Genomic DNA, 18,512 nt, shown 5'->3' on the forward strand with positions numbered 1-18,512 from the left:
ACATAAAACAAATTTCTTACAAAAGATATACTTTCAAATATAAGTTAGATATAAGTGCAGTCCTGTTCTTTAAAATGTATTGGTTTTGAACTATATTCTTAAACAGAAATCTCTAAAAACTGTAAATAAGAAAAAAGCTTTCTCTTTTAGGTAAAAATCCAGTTTTATGTCAAAGTAAATGATGTTCTGTCGACTCAAATCTTTGGGTAAGAATATTCACTTACTATCACATCACTAGAGCAGTGTTTGGAATATTATTTGATATTGTTTGTTATTAGTATGAAATAACTCTTTAGGATCTTGCAGTCTCACCCTTCATAAACCTTACTAATCCAGAACTCCATGATCCGTATCCTCTTCCGTACAAAAGCCTGCTCACCATTACCCCCTGCTCTGTCAGCTCCACTGGTTCCCTATGTAAAGGCTGAAAAGTGAGCGTTACACAGTGGAGTGGATGGGGCAGAAGACGAGCAGTAATCAAGAATTCTCCATTCTTCTAGACTAGAAGAGAACATTTCCCAAAACAGCGGGGGAGGCTATGGATGAGGATTTCGATATTGATTAGCTGGGGTATAGTGAGCTGAGAGAGCAGGGGGTGATGGTGTTCAGGCTTTTTTATGGAAGAGGACATGTATCGCAGAGTTCTGGATTAGCAAATGCTTGAGATTGTTGGAGACTGGTGAGAAACCTATCCTCAATGCGATAAAGGTATGGATAAGTGCTTCAACAGTGACAGTGATTGGATGTGGAGTAGAGTTGTAAACGGACTATATTCTGGAGAAATAGGCCTAGAATCCCTTCCCCTCCCCCCCCCCCCCCCCCCGATTTTTCAGCAGATTTGAAGTGGACTGGGTCAGCAAATTCATGGACACAATCCATTTTGTTGTGCAGCCCCCTTAGTTTCCCACTCCCAGGCACAGCAATGTACAGTACATTGTGGAACGTTAATACTATTGAGGGAAATACTGCTTGATTTTTCTTTTGCAGGGGAGTAAGGGAAGTAACTTGGTGTTACTTAAATTAAGGGATCATCCAGTAATTGCTGGTGGAGAGAAGTCGTCCATGGTAAATTAAGCATACAGGACTGAATGAAGCGAGTTTGAATAACCAAATGTCCTTTTAGGAATGGAATGGGCTTAATGAGGCAAATGGCCAGACTTATGAAGGTAGAAAATCTGATTAATGAATTTCACATATGAATGCTTAACATGCATTTACCACATTGCTGTGTGCATTATTTGTACACAAGCATTAACCGGTTTATTTTAAATGGGTTAATATTTGCATAAAAATAACACACACAGGAATGTGGTAAAATTACGTTAGACGTTTGTACATGAACTTTGCTGATCGAATTTCTACTCTATGTTCTTATATACAATGGTAGATACTTAGGTCTTAAACACAAAACATAATCAATGTATAGCCCAAACGGGCTGCATAAATTACAGATGAATGTGTATCTTGAGCAGCCTCTGCCTTCACAGCATTGGCATTATGTATGTACTAGATATCGCTACTTACAAAACTAAACTGGTATTTTCAGTAAAAAGCAGATGATGAATGAAACACAAATGCATAGCCTTAGTCCAAACAGTGACTAAAATGCTGTTTTTTTTAGGAGTGAGAAACAGGACAATTTTTGCATTAATGGACAAACTGTGCTTTCTGACAGCACTCACTACATAAAGTAAGTGTGAAATAATTACTTATCTGGATTTTTTTTGTCCTTGGGATGTGCACAACTCTGGCAAGGCCTGTCTGTAGTTGCCCTGAGAAGCTGGTGGTGGGCCAAGTGATTGTTTTATAACTGAGTGGCTTGCTAGAGGCCTTAAGAGTCAACCACGTAGATCAGATCAGGTAGGGGTGACAGGTTCCCTTCCCTGAAGGACATCAGTGAACCAGTTGAGTTTTTATGACAATCTGTCAGCTTTCATAGTGATTTTCTTTCTGGTGCCAGCCCACAAATGCCCAGATTTATTGAATTCATTTCACAATTTGCCACAGTGAGATGTGAACTCACGATCCCTGGGTTGCTAGTTTATTATGCATTGTGTGATGGGAGCATATGTCAGAAATTCGAGCGGAGAAATCAGTGCACTCAATTTGGGGACCACACGATGTTACATCCATTAATTTTGATGGATCAAAAACAATGTGGGCAGCAGTCCAGCAAATTACCTGAATTACCAAATTCCTGAAAGTCATTCCTGTCATGCAAAGTTCAGTGGCAAGAATGCTCAATCACAAAATTTACCCCCATTATCCCTCAAGCTCTTTGATGTCCAGATAGACATCTGTTTGCCTCTTGAATCTTGTATACCACCCACTGCAATGGCCTTCCCACAACTGCACCACCACCATTTTATTTTGATTAAAGAAAATTATCTTAGTAAACCCCATATATAATTCTTTTTGCAAATTATGCTATTACTTTATCTTTTTTTCTGAGCAGAGACTTTGGGTGTGCAGCTGATTCACATTGCTGCAGGCTCCACCCCATTGCTGGGAAGTCTTTCCCTCTTTCCGTTCCTAACAAACTAGCAGAAGATGGAATGTGTGGAGTGCTTGAGATATTACCAATAGCAGCTATCTGTCCTTGCCTTAAGAACTACCCCAACAAACCCACTAGAGTTTCCAGTGTATCTGTATCCTTAACTGAAAGGGTATACAACATGTGTGGGTATAAATGGGAGATGAGTTTCTCTGCTGAAGTACATACTTGTGACATGCTTCTATTAGTGTGCAATGTCCACTATATGTTATGATGGCAATGGGGGTAGATATGATCAAGCATGAGCTTTTGCACTAGCACTGGGGAAGGGTGAATCGATGTTCATTTCCTCATGAACACCAAGCAGAAGTTGGCTTTGCTTGAACAGTTTGGCATTCTGGCACTTGAACTGTGCCTTCCTTGTGAGTTTCCCTGAAATTACTATTTTCAGCAGCTCCCACTGAATTACAAAGGCATGTAAATGAGTACCACATTAATATGAAAATTAGGATAGAATGCTGCAAATACCACTGAAACTATCATTTTGTGCTATCATAAAAGAGTTTGAACATTTTACACAACTATGGATATTAACGGCAGTTATGGGTCAGGTGAACACCATGTTTGTGATTTAGCCATTGGATCATGGAGTAGCAGTGGTAAAGGACTATAACCTTAGTATATAATTTTACATTTTGTGCTATTTACTATGAATGGTACGTAGTGTAGGGAAAATGATAGATAATGACATGCTGTGGATCTAGCAAATAGTTTCTACAGGTCTGTAAGAGAGGGAGGTGTATGTAGAGTTTTGATATTTGATAATAACTACAGCACTCCTTGACTTGACACATGTATTTATATATGGACCAGCTGACTTGCCTATATTGTTCAAGGATAGTAAAAATTCCTTGTCTTTCTTCATGGATCCGTCCCATCTAGCAGACTGGAAGCAATACGAACAATATCTGACTCAAAATACAGACCAAAAGACGGTAGAAGGAAAGTTTTTATATTGTTTACTTATTTGTTTAGTCAAAGGTGATACATTATGGTGGTTAAAGTATTGTTTATATGAGCTGCGTGGATTCTGTGAAATTTCCTTATTTGAGTTGAGGTGATTTTCTGTCACAAAACATGCAAAGTGGATAACATAGGTACAAAATCTTTCCCTTCCCACTGGGGCAGCCAAGGCACTGTGACATGGACACAAACACTAATATTACAGTAATAAAGATACTCAGAACCCTCATAATAAAAGAGACGGTAAGTCTACAGGGTTCATACTTACCAACAGAGCAGCTGTCTAGTTATATTTTTCCAACTTTAATCATTTTCTTTGCTCTTTTCCACCAAGTTCTCCTCAACCCTCCTACTCTCCCGAAGGTGTTTTCCCCTTGCTGGGATATGGCTCCATCGGCACCCCCACCTTGCCCAAATGGCCATTCATCATCTATTACAGTGAATGTTGGACTGTTTGAGGGCTATCATGTCTAAGAATGATCCTATGCGGAACTAATCTACACATGTGCATTTCCAGCAGGGCGTCGTTAGGGAGTGATTAGGGGCAGAAATCTGGGTGATCTTTCTCCTTCCCTCCCCCAGGAGCATTGAGGCTAATTGTAGCACCCCATTTGCTGCCAGGGCTGAAATCAGCTGACTGCACAGACCAGGGATCAAATTTGTGATGTTCCTGATCTGTATAGCTCAGTTACTCAAACAGCTAAGACAATGAGGGAGTTTTAAAAAAATCTTAAACATAAGGCACACCTCGTGTAACCTGCATTGCACTAAGAGAGTTTACAGTTTCTCTGAGGTCTAATTGTGAGTAAGCTGTCATTTTTCTCAGTCTCCACTGAATTTTTGTAAACATTTGGCAGAGACAGAAGAAAAAAAACTAGAAGGTGCTGTGTGAGTATTTAACAGTAACAGTGGTCATTCATTGAGTTACCTTCTTTATTATCTGCACAGTAGGGAAACATTCCAGTCAATCTGTCTGTATGTTCATTTGTGACTATTTTTGCTTTATGTATAAAGTCCTTGAAATACCAACCTCATTTTTGTAGAGACTGGAGAAATAGCAGTGAAAAATACCCCAGGCTTAATTATAATTAGTGTAATTAGCATTAAAACCTCTGCCCTGCAGCTACATATCTGGCCACATAATAAGGATTCCAATTACTAGTTTGAAAAAAAATCCACACTGACAAAAATTCTTGAACTTTTTTAAATGAAATAAACAGAAGTAAAAGTACTGTCCACAGACTCAAAAGAAAGTAACCTTTTGAATATCTTATGCTCCTTTGAGAGATTTTCATCTTGAATGCTCAGTGGGTAGACTGCATGGGACTGACACACAACCTACACAATGAGCATTTATCCAACAGACAAACAATTGAGGTGAATTATGCTGTGCAATATTAGTTTATAAGCATTTAATACCTTCATGTGAAACACCTTTGTCTGGAATTTCAATATTTGGAGGACATGGAACAGCCTGTCAGCCTATTAATCAGCCTGCAAATCCTTCCACAACTTCACACTGTTCTCCAAGGGAAGAGTGTGAAGGTATGAAAACAACATTTGGGTTAATAACTCAGTTAAAATAATCGACAAAGGAATATCAGTATAATTTTCAACCCAAATGTCATGATTATTTTAACATTTTAGACAAAAACAGCCACAAAGAATGTAACTCCATGTGAATTTAGACATTATCATTAATGCTAATTTTTGGTTCAACATTGAGAGCAGGAATTTTTAAACCCCTAAACAAAAATGGTTTTGCTAAAAATTGTAAAGCCCAAATTTGGCCACAATGAAAAGGAAAAAGTGTAACATGCTGGAGAGCTCAAGGCAGTATGAAGTTTAAACCACTGTATTTTATGTTTTGCTGCAATAGCTAGCCCATATTTTACATAAGGAATCTCTCGTATTGTTGCTCACGGTTAGTCAGGGTGAGAAGAGGCCAGGGAATGGATGAAGAGCAAAGTAGGGTTAAGCAATGGGGTGTAGGAGAGGTTCGCGAGTAGGTGAGTAGCGCAGTAGGTGGCAGGCAGGAGAGGCTAACAAAACAGCCTAAGAGTGGTTACAGCACTCTGGAGCAAGTAAGAGTAACAGGTGTAACTGTTACCATTGCAGTGTTGCCCACTGATTTCAAAAGTCTTACTGGGGCATTACAGAGTTACCAATTCAAAGATTTTAATTATATATAACATTATCTGGGTTTATTCAAATCTGGTTGCAATTCACGCTGTACTTACTTTCTTACAGATGCCAATCATGTTGTATGAATTGTGTTGCAATGTTAAACTGAACCATCACATTATATGAATTTGTATAAGTTTAACCTGTCCATATGAACTGTATATATTTCTACACTGTTGCAGGTAAAGCTTGCCCTGAAAGAGTTTCCCTGATGACTCACTGAGTAAATTTGCCATATGTGTAGTGCTAAGCCACAGGATAGAAGGTCCTGGATTCATTTCCAGACTGTGCTGAGTTAGCTGACCTCAACTTAGGAAGACGTTGGTGCACCACAATTGCTCTCAATGCCCCTGGTCAATGGAGGGGAACACTGAGCCAGGGTTCCCACTCCTAATCACTATCCAGTAACCTATGCTGGAGTGTGTGTGCGTTTGGTGAAGATAGGATCCAGCTCAAGTGTGATGTACTGTATGGTCAAAATCCTGCTAGATTCACACATGAAAAATGGCCAGTTCAGTGAAGTACCAGAGGACTGCTGGCACCACTGGAACTGTACCTCAGTAAAAGCCAACATCTGCAGGAGAGGGGGAAACAAATCAGAAAACAAATTTTAAAAGCCAATTACACTGTATACATTTGTGTTGTGTTACAGGATTAGCCTGTGCTGATATCAGTTACACTGTTCAATCAATACTGGAAGATGACTGGTCTGAATGCGGCGAAGCCCAGGAGCAGATGGTGCTTCTCTTTCTTTTTATTAAATACTGGGATGAATTTCACTTGTCGCTGATGGATGTAATAGGTAATTTCACAAAGCCTAGTTTTTGAACTGCTTTTGGGTTTGGGTATAGGATATATTTATGTTATTGCCACATTTGTTTGTCAAGGTACACAAATGGATCCCTACTTATTTCCTATCTATTGTGCAATTGAGAGCTGACTATCCCATCGGTTCTATGGGTGCAAACTGACATTACTGTGACTCAAACCTCTGGGTGTATGTGCAGGGTCCTATTTTGTGAGGTTTGGGGGTTTCATTTCTAAGTGAACTACTGTGAATGGGGCTCGATTATCCCTTTTTGATATTCCTTATGGCTTTATTGAGGTCATTAGTCAAGCTGGCCTTGTACTTTGCCTTTCCTTCTTGTGATTGCAGTTACGTTGATAATTGTTCTCTTTATATTTAAAAAAGCACCTTTTCTAAAAAAGAAGTGATACTGAAAGTGAAGCTCTGGGCTAGGTTTTACAATCGTAATGCCAATGGTATCCCATTTGTTTTAATGGATTGCCATTGGCACTACGATCGTGAAACCAAGGTCTTTATAAATGAGGTGTTCATGGTAAGACTCTAATGTATTTCTCTTATTGATAGGAGGACATCAAACTGTTGTTGAACATCTGGACCAGATTCTTCATTATAACAAAGATGTTGTGAGGGAATCAATTCAACCTGTGCTTCACAGAGTCCTGGATGAATACTTCCAGTTCAAGAAGGTATCAGTGGCTAACTGTAAACTTATAATTGACATATAGTGCAAGTGATGAGGAGCTGTGGAATATGATTTATATCCCAATAGTGGGTTGACCTAATACTTTACAAGCAACATTGACAATGGGATATAGATCTCATCTTGCGGCTCCTGGTGATGCATTCTGTCAATATCACATTGCAATAGAAACAAAAATGATTGAATAGCCGAGCCACAAAGACCAGGAAGATCTGAGATTTAGTTCCCAGCCTATGCTGAGTTAATGATCTCGGATAAGTAAGCAATCTCTCTGGGTTAGGGAGGGGAAAGTCAGCCTGTGATTCCCTGCTTCTGATTGCTCTCCAGTGACCTCTGCTGTGAAGTGCATTTATGTAGCTATCCAGTAAGCACAGGATTAGGCTCAGTTGTGATGCCCCAATGGTTAAATAGCCTGTCAACACTCACTGATGCATGAATAATGGCAATCTCGGTAGGTACCAGAGGACCGCTGGTGGTCTTAGAACTATAACCCAGTAAGAATCAGCACGTTTAGGAGAAGAGGGAAGAAAATAGAATTTTTTTTTTAAAACACCTGATTTTCCTTTGGTTGACTTTTTATATGTACCTGTCCCTGCATACCTCCTGATGGGCATAAATTCAATAATCCTGGTAATTTGTGGGCTAGCATCTGGAAAATAACCACGAAAGCTGCTGGATCATTGTAAAAATCATTAATGTCCTTAAGGGAACCTATGACTCTCAATCTGATTTGGCCAACATGTGACTCCAGTCCCATGCTGTGTGGATGACTCTTAATGCCATCAGGTAAACTAGGGATGGGCAATAAATACAGCCTTGCCGATGTCACCTCCTAGCCCAAAAAAATGTTTAAAAAACAATTATGGAATACCTCCTAGCACGAAAAAAATATTTTTTTATTCGTTCATGGGATGTGGGCATCGCTGGCAAGGCCAGCATTTATTGCCCATCCCTAATTGCCCTTGAGAAGGTGGTGGTGACAACTGAGTGGCTTGTTAGGCCATTTCAGAGTTCGATTAAGAATCAACCACATTGCTGTGGAGTCACATATAGGCCAGACCGGGTAAGGACGGCAGGTTTCCTTCCCTAAAGGACATTAGTGAACCAGATGGGTTTTTACGACAATCCGGTAGTTTCATGGCCACCATTAATGATACTAGTTTTTTTAATTCCGGATTTTATTTAATTAGTTTTATTTAATTGGATTTTACTGTCGTGATTGAGAACAGAAGGACGTTTTGTAGTTGCTGTGAACCAGCTGTTGTTTAGCTTTTTCCTCCGTAGAATCAGAGAAGAATGCAGTCTGCAATCCCTGTCATCTGTGATGCCATTCAGAGTATATTGTCGAGCAGTACAAATCGTGATTTTAGAACCAAGTCTCTACAACTCTTGAAGGTATGCACGGGAATCCGTGTTGGTGGGCAAACAACATACATAATTTAAGCAGACATGGACAGAAGGTGCTGCTGAGACAGACACCATCTGCAATGTACCAAATATGAGGGCATATCAATGTGTCATGCCATCTTCTACAAAACATAGTACCCCAATGGTTTGGTGGGGTAAGGCACTGCCACACAGACAGGTTCAATTCTTGGCACAGTCTTGATGGGCCACATGAGCTGTTTCTGTGCTGTAATATTCTATGGTCTGAGTTAGCTGATCTCAGTCATGGCATCAGTGGAGTGCTGCAACTAGCCCCAGCGACCCTAAGCTAGAGAAAAGTTGGCCAGGGTTCCCACTCCTGATCGCATTCTGTTGGAAAGTGTGGATGTGCAGAGATCAGGTGATGCCTTCTATGATCGATCAGCTCGTTGACAATCTCTTCGTAGGCTCACTAGTAAAGAATGGCTGAGGTACTGGAGTGCTGCAAACATGCATGGAACTGTACTCCAGCGTATGTCAGCACCTTCAAGAGAGATGGGGAAAGCTGATGTCACGTATTTGACTTTTCAGAGTGTGTCATGCTCACTTATTTTGTACTGTTTAAAACTCATTGTTGTCATTGCTGTCCACTTTCACCGTAAGCAGGAGAGGGGCACAGTCCAGGAACCAGACAACAGTACTGCTCCGTCAGTCAACAGAGATTTGTGCTTTTGTGGAGTGAGACTGGTCTATATCAAAATTTTACCTCCAATCCACTTTTCCTGCGGAATGCTCGATCTAGCAGCCCAAATAAGAACTAGGAATACTCAGTCTTTGGGGTCAAGTGAGATTGAATAATATTCAAGGTTGTACGATGGTTTAGAGTTGTACATTCTACTGCTATAGGAGTCACGGCTGACTTTTTGGTGACATGTCTCCATGATGAAGATGGTTAATAAGGATATCCCAGTTAAGACTTTCTTCATCCCCATACACATAGGCTGTATATTAATGGTAATTTCACAAGTCCACATTGTCAGCAGGAGCTGAATCTACCAACAGCACATATCTGAAATTCAGGTATACATTGCCCACAATTTTCCAATCATTATGGTTAGAACATCATGGGCATTGTGCATCCAAATTTACAATATGTGCTGTCAGCAGGCAAGGCTCCCTGCTGCTAGCGTGAACTGATAAAATTGCCCCTAATCTATTTAATGTCTCCAAGATTTTGTAAACTTTAATTTGAGGGGGTGAACTTTCCCTGTTTAGTCCCTGTTTTTCTTCCATTGGTCTTTCTGGGACACGATAGTGATCTACACAGGCCTTCACCAATGCTGCTCTGAGCCACTCGGCAGAATATGAACCAGAAAGACCCAGCACAATTCTCCTTTTGTTCTTCCTTCTCTCCCTCCCTATGGAGAAAACACCAAGCTCTGGAGATCAGGAACTGAATGCTGTGGAATATTGAACCCACACCCCATCACTACCTTGGCATTGCAAATTGATGCTTTCAATGTACTGTGGCACTCTGTTGCTTTGAAGGTATCTTTATTTTATATTTCTCCACTCCTCAATTATCTATCCTGCAGCTGGCACCATCCTGACCACCAGGGCAGCAGATGACATTATTGTAGGCCTTTGCCAGTGCTTAATCAAACACGACAAAGCTGTGCAAGAATGGCTTGGAGTGATTCCCCTTCTGACTTACCAGTAGAACCTCTGCTAGCAGTTTTCCCACAATGGCATGGCTGACATTAGGAACTCGCTCTGTGAAGCAAAGCATTTGAGTTTCAACATGCTACTCCACTAGCAAGTTTGCTTAGAAAATTGAAAGCCTAAATGATTACAGATGTAATTTCATTTATTTGCTATTGACTTTCTAGGTCTCAAACACGCAAGAGATGAAGACTTCACTTCAGAATTCTCTACAAAATGTGATCCAGAATAGATTTCTCCTGAGCAGAGGCTGTGACATGAAGCGAGTATGTTCTTAAATAACTTGAGAGTTGATGATGACTGAATGATTTAGAATACTTGCTTTGCTGGATGCTTCCTGGATGTGATTGACTTTAATATAATGTGGTTCATTTTCTGTATTTCACGATCCTTAATGAACTGGATAAACTACTCCAAAGTGATATTCTGTGACATTGTATGTATTATATGAATAAACGGAAGGGGTAATGCATGATCCTGAGAAAGCCAACAGTTTCTGTAACATTATATGTACATTTTATTCACTATTCATGCTTTATATCCTTCAGAAAAAAGTGGTTGGGGCACCCATTATTCCCCACAAGGTAAATTCTCAATCTTACTTGGGCCATTAGGGTTGATGTTCTGATTGACGTCAAGTGATCTAGATGCACAGGATTAACATTGGTTGTCTTTTGACAGAAGATTCATTCAGGAGATGTTGGCCGTGTGCATTGTAACAGTGATTCAGCTAACCCAGAGACCAGCCAAGAGAATTTGCATGACATAGACTACTTCCAGAGGATCTATACAGAGCTTGCAGATCCCGAGTTAGGTACAAGGCAATCTAGCACAAACTGTCTGATCCACTCCATGCTCATCCCCATCCATGCACCATCTTTGTGTCTCCAAGATACTCCCAGTCTCTCTATTTTCGATCACCTATCTGCCTTATATTTCTCAGATCTCCCACCTCTATTTCTGAGTGAGCCCATATAACACTGGGCTCAGTGTAGACTGTGAGCTTAAATATACAGCCTATCAATACATTATCCAGACATATAATATACCTTCAGGAAAGTTTACTGTTTTTCTTTGTTTCCCGTTCCACACCTAACAAATCTTTCTTTGCCAGCATCTTCCCCAGCCAAGAATACAGGCTGGAGACCTGCTGCAGGGTTTCTGTGAGTGTCCTTGTATAGACAGGCATGAAGAAGTACTCAACAGTAGCCCAAAGGACAAGGGTGGGTGGGAGAAGAGATACTCCAGCTTGCTCTTCCTTTCCTGGGGGTGAGGAAGTATTTGACATCTGTTCAGTGCTTCAGTGCTTCTATGTCTGTGTCAGATTGCTGTGATAGGAAAACTCACTAGGGGCAATTTTAACTTGAGGCAGAACACGCCTACTGTCATGAGGCCTGAGCCATTGTGAGGCCTGGGTCTTATTTACATGCAGCCAGTGAGCAGGGAGCACCAAGAGGGCCACCTGCTGCAGCTCAATGATTGTAGGAGGGCTGAAGATCGGTTGGCTCTCATACTAACCGGCCGACATTTGGAGCCTGGGGTGGGAGGTCGGGGACATGGGCCTTGTGCGGATTGGAGTTTTTTCTGGGCCCAGAAAGAGCCTTACTGCTCTTCCTGGCCCCACCAAAAAAAATTTTTAAAATTCTGTGGGACATTTTCAGAGCGGCCTCCCTTGAACCTGGTTAAGCTGCTCAATGCCTAGTATAAATGGATGGAGAGTGCATGATGCATGTTCCATCCATTTGTACCTCAAAATTGCAGTTAGGATCCGATGTATGTCATAGAACAAGTGTGAGGAGCTCATAGACTTCATTGTCACCAAGATTGAGATCATCTGTCAGCTGCCTCTGCCACATCCCTCCTTTCTCCAAAGATTCCCCCCTGCCCTAGCCCTGAACCCGCATCTTTCTCTAGTTTCTCTCCTATCTACCCTCGTAGCCTCTCCGAACTCATCTTGTCTATGAGACCCTCATCAGTTGGCTGCCATACTAGACGGCCGACATTTGGAGCCTGGGGTGGGAGGAGGTCGGGGACATGGGCCTTGTGCAGGCCAGAGTTTTTACTGAGCCCAGAAAGACCATTACTGCTCTTCCTGGCGCCACCAAAAAAAAATTAATAAATTCTGTGGGACATTTTGCTCTCTCGACCCCCATTCCCGCTAAACTGCAGACCACCTTGGCCCCCATGCAAGCTGATATTGTTAACAGTTCCCTCTCCTCGGGTACTGTTCCCCGTTCCTTTCAAAAGTGCTGTCATCACCCCCGCCTCAAAAAAACACACTTGACCCTTTTGTCCTTGCAAACTACCGCCCCATCTCTAACCTCCCTTTCCTCTTCAAAATCCTTGAACGTGTTCTCACCTCCTAACCCTGTGCCCATCTTTTCCGCAACTCCGTTTTGAACCTCTTCAATCAGGTTTCTACCCCTGCCACGGCACTGAAATGGCCCTAATCAACATCACAAATGATATCCTATGAATGTGGTGCACTATCCCTCCTCATCCGTCTTGACCTGTCTAGCTTTTGACATGATTGACCACACCATCCTCCTCCAATGGCTCCCCTCCGTCGTCCATCTGGGTGGGAGTGCCCTCACCTGGTTCCACTCTTACCTATCCAGTCATTGCCATGAATTCTGCAATGAATTCTCTTCCCGCCCTTGCACCATTACCTCTGGAGTCCCCCAAGGATCTATCCTCGGCCCCCTCCTATTTGCCTCTCGGCAAAATCAACCAAAAACACAATGTCAGGTTCCACATGTATACTGGCGACACCCAGCTCACCACCACCTCTCTCGACCCCTCCACTGCCTTTGTGTTGTCAGACTGGTTGTCCGGCATCCAGTCCTGGACAAGCAGAAATTTCCTCCAATTAAACACTGAGACGACCGAAGCCATTGTCCTTGGCCCCCACCACAAGCTCCGTTCTCCAGCCACCGATTCCATCCCCCTCCCTGGCCACTGTCTCAGGCTGCACTAGACTTTTCACAACCTCGGCATCCTATTTAACCTTGAGCTCAGCTTCCAATCCTACATCCTCTCCATCACCAAGACCGCCTTCTTCCACCTCCGTAATATCGCCTGTCTCCACCCCTGCATTAGCCCATCTGCTGCTGAAATCCTCATTCATATATTTGCTGCCTCCAGATCTGACTATTCCAGTGCTCTCTTGGCTGGCCTCCCATCTTCCACCATCCATAAACCTAAGCTCATCTAAATCTCTGCTGCCTGGATCCTAATTTGCACCAGCATAAACAGGGTGGCAGTGTAAACAGGTTTACACTAGGCAGGGACCCTTAAAATCGGCCATACTTTGTGGAATGTCAGAGAGTCAAATCATTCCTACCAGCAGAAAAGCAGGGTTGAAAAGTGGAGATGTGGAAATGGATTAATATTCTGAGATTTGCTTTATTACCTTTGAGGAACTTTGTCTCAGGAGATTAAATAGGTGGGATAGTTAAGTACAAAATGGGGACTGTATTTGATGTGCTTTGTGATGTTTATGGGAGACTTGATCAGGCATTATTTGAATGCGAGTTATTTTTTATATCTAATATTGTGTTTTGCAGACCCATCACTCAGACCAGTGGATTCGGACATTCTATGTTGCAGTGATGGATCTCCACATATAACATCAGAAACTGCTTTCAGTTTTGGCAGCACTAAACAAAGAATGGACACTGGCAAAAGAAGGCTGGAAGCATGCAGAATGAAGCCCTGTGTGGATCAGTACAGTCAACCTTTCAAAAAAACAATGATTGGAGCATACAACCATCCAACTATGGAAAATATTAGCACCGACCATATCTCCTTGCTGAAAAATGATATACAGGTTTCAGCAACTGTCCCTGCAAGATCAGCATCTGAGACAACTGGCCATTTGGAGGTGCAGTGCAGTATAATGCACACTAAGCAAACGATCAATAGAAAACCAACAGAAGATCAGGTTTGTGACTATGTACAGAATTGGTATACTAGTTTATTTTTGTGGAAATTCTATATATTTTTTGCTGAACTAGGTGTCTGACAAACATGGAAATGCATCACTATATTTATGGTACTAGACTAGTAACCCAGAGGTTGAGTTCAAATCCCATCATGGCAAGTTCTGAAATTCAAATCAATAAATCTGGTAATTTGTGGGCTAGCACCAGAACAAAATGACCAGGAAAGCTGTCAGACTGTTATAGAAGTCCAACTGGTTCATTAATATTCTGCAGAGAAAGGAACCTGCCATCCCTACCTGGTATAGCCTGCACATGACTTGCCTATGGTTGACTTTTAATGACCTCTAAAATGGCCTAGTTGTAAAAGCAGTTGCTACGAAGGCCCACTACCTTCTTGTGGCAACTAGGGAAGGACAATAAACATGGCTTCACCAGCGTCACCCACGTCTTGAAAACAAGCAACAAAGAAGTAACCACAGATTTTAGACACATGGCTGATAGGAGCCAAGATTTAGGCACTCCCATGTGTGTAGGGCTACAGCTGGAATTTAATTGGCTAAAATCACATAGCTTACAAGCACAGAATAATTCCTGCTGATTGCCCAGCAAAGACCACCTACCCATTGGGGCACTACCTTATTGGAGCCAAATTCCCCACTGCCTCAGTGACACGTTTATGAAAATAATCTTACTTCTCTTTTATGAACTGGCGATATTAAGGCTTGAACAACTAATAGAATAAGCATGGCTTAACTTTATTCTATGGCAGGAAAGCAGAATATTAAACGTTTTTTATTAGTGATTTGGAGATTGTAGATTGGTCTTTTTGATTATGATGACGACAATAATATTTTCATGTTCGTGTGCAGGAAGAATACTTGTGGCTTCAGGAAGTTTCCAACTTGTCTGATTGGACACATTGATTTTCACCTGATGGGGGTGGGCTGAACGCATCCTTAAGGCCATCAGCTCAATTATGATAGAAACAAGTATTAATAACAGCAGGATACGAGTCACATGCAATACAAAATAGCAAGCAACTCAAATGAATTTTACCAAATGTATAATAAAGCAAAAGGGCAAATTATAAAATAAAGTTGTTTGTGTAATTGGGAAATGTTTCACTTTTTATTTGTAGGAGATGGAGCCAGGGTACATGTCAAATGCCTGAGACTTCTTTTCCTATTTAATATGTGCACTCCCAGAGAGCTCAAGTGATGTAGCATATCATGCCTCAGAGCACACTATTTCTCTGTAACATACATTGAACTAATATCCAATCTGACTGCAAGTGCCATAGAGGCAGTTGAGTTCGGATCATACGGTACAGTAACCAGTACAGTTTAGATTGCATTATTTCGTTGCAGAGGCTGCTGTCCTTTGGCACTCCACACCATCACAAAAAAGGTTATCTGAATAGAGAACAAAACTGTCCCCATGAAATCCACCTGCTGAAAAGAATAACATAGGATACAGCTTGTTTCAAAGATGTACCATATCTAAGGACGGAAACTGAACCCTTCTAGCTGTGTGGCCATGTAGCACACTCCAGCCTATAGCTCTTGCACATTCATTGCTGTAGTTTTCACAATCCCTCTAATTGTTAATCACAATAGAATCACTGACATTAGATGGGAATGTATCCCACAGTGTGATATCATTAGACGTTCCTTCTCAGTGAGGAGGTTCCTCAACCGTACACCACACCTAATCCAGGCACACCCATCAGAGACCTGAACCCACCTTGTGGGGAAATTATGACTGTGAATCTGCCTCTTACCTTATCCTAGCACACTGTAGGTTGCGTTAAATGGAGTGAAATCATAAGCACAGTATTTATAAATGTGTTTGCATTTCCTACACCTCATTCAGAGAGGAAATTTTTCTCTCGTTACTAAACTGGCAGCTTGTTGACTCTGCACTATGGATTCCCGGGTAGAACAACTCCCCTTATTGTGCAATGCAAGCTCATTTCTCATGCGCTGCTTTCATCTCTCTTCAGAGGTGTTTTGGCTACCAACTTGGGAATTCCCACAGCTGGGATTTATTTATAAGCTATGCGGTGCTTGAATGTGGAAGCTTGTGTTTTGTTTGTCATTCATGTTTTCACTGATATTTGGGTTACACTAATGAAGATGATTACAAACATATGAAAAGAAATGCAAGACCATTGGGCTATCAAGTGTTCCCCATCTGGTCAACAGTACAACCTTGTATACCATTCACTTAGCCTCAAGCATAGCTACCTCCCAGGAGAGGCAAAAAAAACCTGCTATTAATTTAGGGAAAATGCTAAGAAATTCCTTGCAGAATCCCTAAGGCAAACAAGCAAGCCCCAGGAGATCAGTTGCCCACCATTACTCACAATCACAGCTAACTAGCAACTCATCCCCTATAACTGGAACTTGTGAGGTTCTGTCTTAATGGAATGTAATGACTCCATACCCATCACATATATTGCAAACATGGTATAGGTGAGCCTTGCATGTTTCGAAATATACGTTTGTGTCAGCTTTTTTTACGTACCTTTTTTTGAAAATTAGTCGGCAAATTGGGTGAAATTGCACTACAAGGAATGTACAGCACAGAAAAAGGCCATTCGGCCCAAAAGGGCTATGCAGGAGATTATGCTCTACACGAACCTCCTCCCACCCCTCCGATGTCAGCTTACTTGCGCCACTGCTTTAATGAAGCCGTTGACTCGAAGCAGGTTAACACCTTTATTGAAATAAAATCCATTAGCACGGTTTCACCCCATAGGTTTCATCAGGATTTGGTTTTCTTGAGCAATTTGTCTTTCTATTATTAATAATCTTGTCCAGCGCAAGCATTTCCTGGCCACAGACCTTGTTTCCTGCTGTCACAATTTTTAAGTCATGTTTTTCTGTCAACATTTACCATTGTCAATTGCTCTGTTAACACTTTCCATTCAGTGTTGTTATGCCAACTGTCACAGTGTGGTTGCAAGCTCTGGAGTGAGTCTCTGAAGTATCTTTCCCAACTCCATCCCTACCATGTCTAAATAAAAAAGTAACTTATATTCATGAACTGACTGTATGCAACATCACAGGCAATTTGTTGGTAGGGATTAATTTCTTGAACTTGTTGACTTTGGATCAGTTTCTCTTCCTTTCCACCCACATTACTGTAATTTCCTCATCCTGGAAAATGTGGTGGATTAGCAATTCATTCGCCATTGTGAAACAACCCTATCTGAGGTTATGCACTTTGGCAGGAAAAATCAGAGAGCAAGTTATTATCTTAATGGCGAGAAACTGGAAAGTACTGCAGTACAAAGGGATCTGGGGGTCCTAGTGCAAGAAAATCAAAAAGTTAGTATGCAGGTGCAGCAGGTGATCAAGAAGGGGGATAGAATATAAAAAACAGGGAGGTATTGCTGCAGTTATATAAAGGTATTGGTGAGACCGCACCTGGAATACTGCAGAAAGTTTTGGTCTCCAAACTTAAGAAAAGATATACTTGCTCTCGAGGCAGTACAAAGAAGGTTCACTCGGTTAATCCTGGGGATGAGGGGGCGGACATATGAGGAGAGGTTGAGTAGATTGGGACTCTACTCATTGGAGTTCAGAAGAATGAGAGGCGATCTTATTGAAACATATAAGATTGTGAAGGGGCTTGATCGGGTGGATGCGGTAAGGATGTTCCCAAGGATGAGTGAAACTAGAACTAGGGGACATAATCTGCTCTTTCAAAACTGAGATGAGGAGAAACTTCTTCACTCAGATGGTGGTGGGTCTGTGGAATTTGCTGCCCCAGGAAGCTGTGGAAGCTACATCATTAAATAAATTTAAAACAAATAGACAGTTTCCTAGAAGTAAAGGGAATTAGGGGTTATGGGGAGCGGGCAGGAAATTGGACATGAATTTAGATTTGAGGTTAGGATCAGATCAGCCATGATCTTATTGAATGGCGGAGCAGGCTCGAGGGGCCGATTGGCCTACTCCTGCTCCTATTTCTTATGTTCTTCCATAGTGAGTCTTGGTTAAAAAAAATCTAAATGGTTTTCTAATCTGTGTCATTCTTTCCTACCATAAGTAACCTTGCCCCGCTCTATTTGTGCGATCTTTTCAAGTCATACAGCTCTACTCACACCCTCCACTCCTCTGCCTCCAAGCTACTGCTTGGTCCTTATTCCCTCTGCTCTTCAATCAGAGACCAATCCTTCACTCACTGTGACCACCCTCTAAGGTTCCCTCTGAACCACGGTCTATTTTTTTTTCTTTAATGTGAAGTGTTTAGCCACATTACAAA

At 41.6% G+C, this 18,512-nt stretch overlaps 1 protein-coding gene across 3 annotated transcripts; it reads left to right on the forward strand.

Annotated features, from left to right (window-relative positions):
- The first annotated feature begins 621 nt into the window (after nucleotides 1–621).
- On the forward strand, nucleotides 622–15,316 carry zgc:195212 (DUF4554 domain-containing protein). Of its 3 annotated transcripts, XM_067975775.1 has the most exons (10): nucleotides 622–708; nucleotides 1,622–1,690; nucleotides 6,354–6,503; nucleotides 7,074–7,195; nucleotides 8,494–8,604; nucleotides 10,464–10,562; nucleotides 10,845–10,880; nucleotides 10,978–11,110; nucleotides 13,863–14,239; nucleotides 15,110–15,316. In XM_067975775.1, the coding sequence occupies exons 3-10, from the start codon at nucleotides 6,437–6,439 to the stop codon at nucleotides 15,161–15,163; spliced, it is 999 nt and encodes a 332-aa protein (XP_067831876.1). In that variant the 5' UTR covers nucleotides 622–708; nucleotides 1,622–1,690; nucleotides 6,354–6,436; the 3' UTR covers nucleotides 15,164–15,316. The 3 variants fall into 3 exon arrangements, with proteins under 3 accessions (XP_067831876.1, XP_067831877.1, XP_067831878.1); XM_067975776.1 differs by lacking the exon at nucleotides 10,845–10,880; XM_067975777.1 differs by lacking the exon at nucleotides 8,494–8,604.
- Nucleotides 15,317–18,512: the final 3,196 nt, after the last annotated feature.

This window comes from Heptranchias perlo, chromosome 43 (genome assembly GCF_035084215.1).
Source record: "Heptranchias perlo isolate sHepPer1 chromosome 43, sHepPer1.hap1, whole genome shotgun sequence".
NCBI classification, from domain to species: domain Eukaryota; kingdom Metazoa; phylum Chordata; class Chondrichthyes; order Hexanchiformes; family Hexanchidae; genus Heptranchias; species Heptranchias perlo.

Bases quoted from the DNA above. Each gene is read 5' to 3' on its own strand.
- zgc:195212 (XM_067975775.1), top strand. From the start codon at position 6,437: ATGGTGCTTCTCTTTCTTTTTATTAAATACTGGGATGAATTTCACTTG. The intron at 6,504-7,073 runs GTAATTTCACAA...TCTTATTGATAG, and splicing joins GTCGCTGATGGATGTAATAG to GAGGACATCAAACTGTTGTT. The intron at 14,240-15,109 runs GTTTGTGACTAT...GTTCGTGTGCAG, and splicing joins GAAAACCAACAGAAGATCAG to GAAGAATACTTGTGGCTTCA.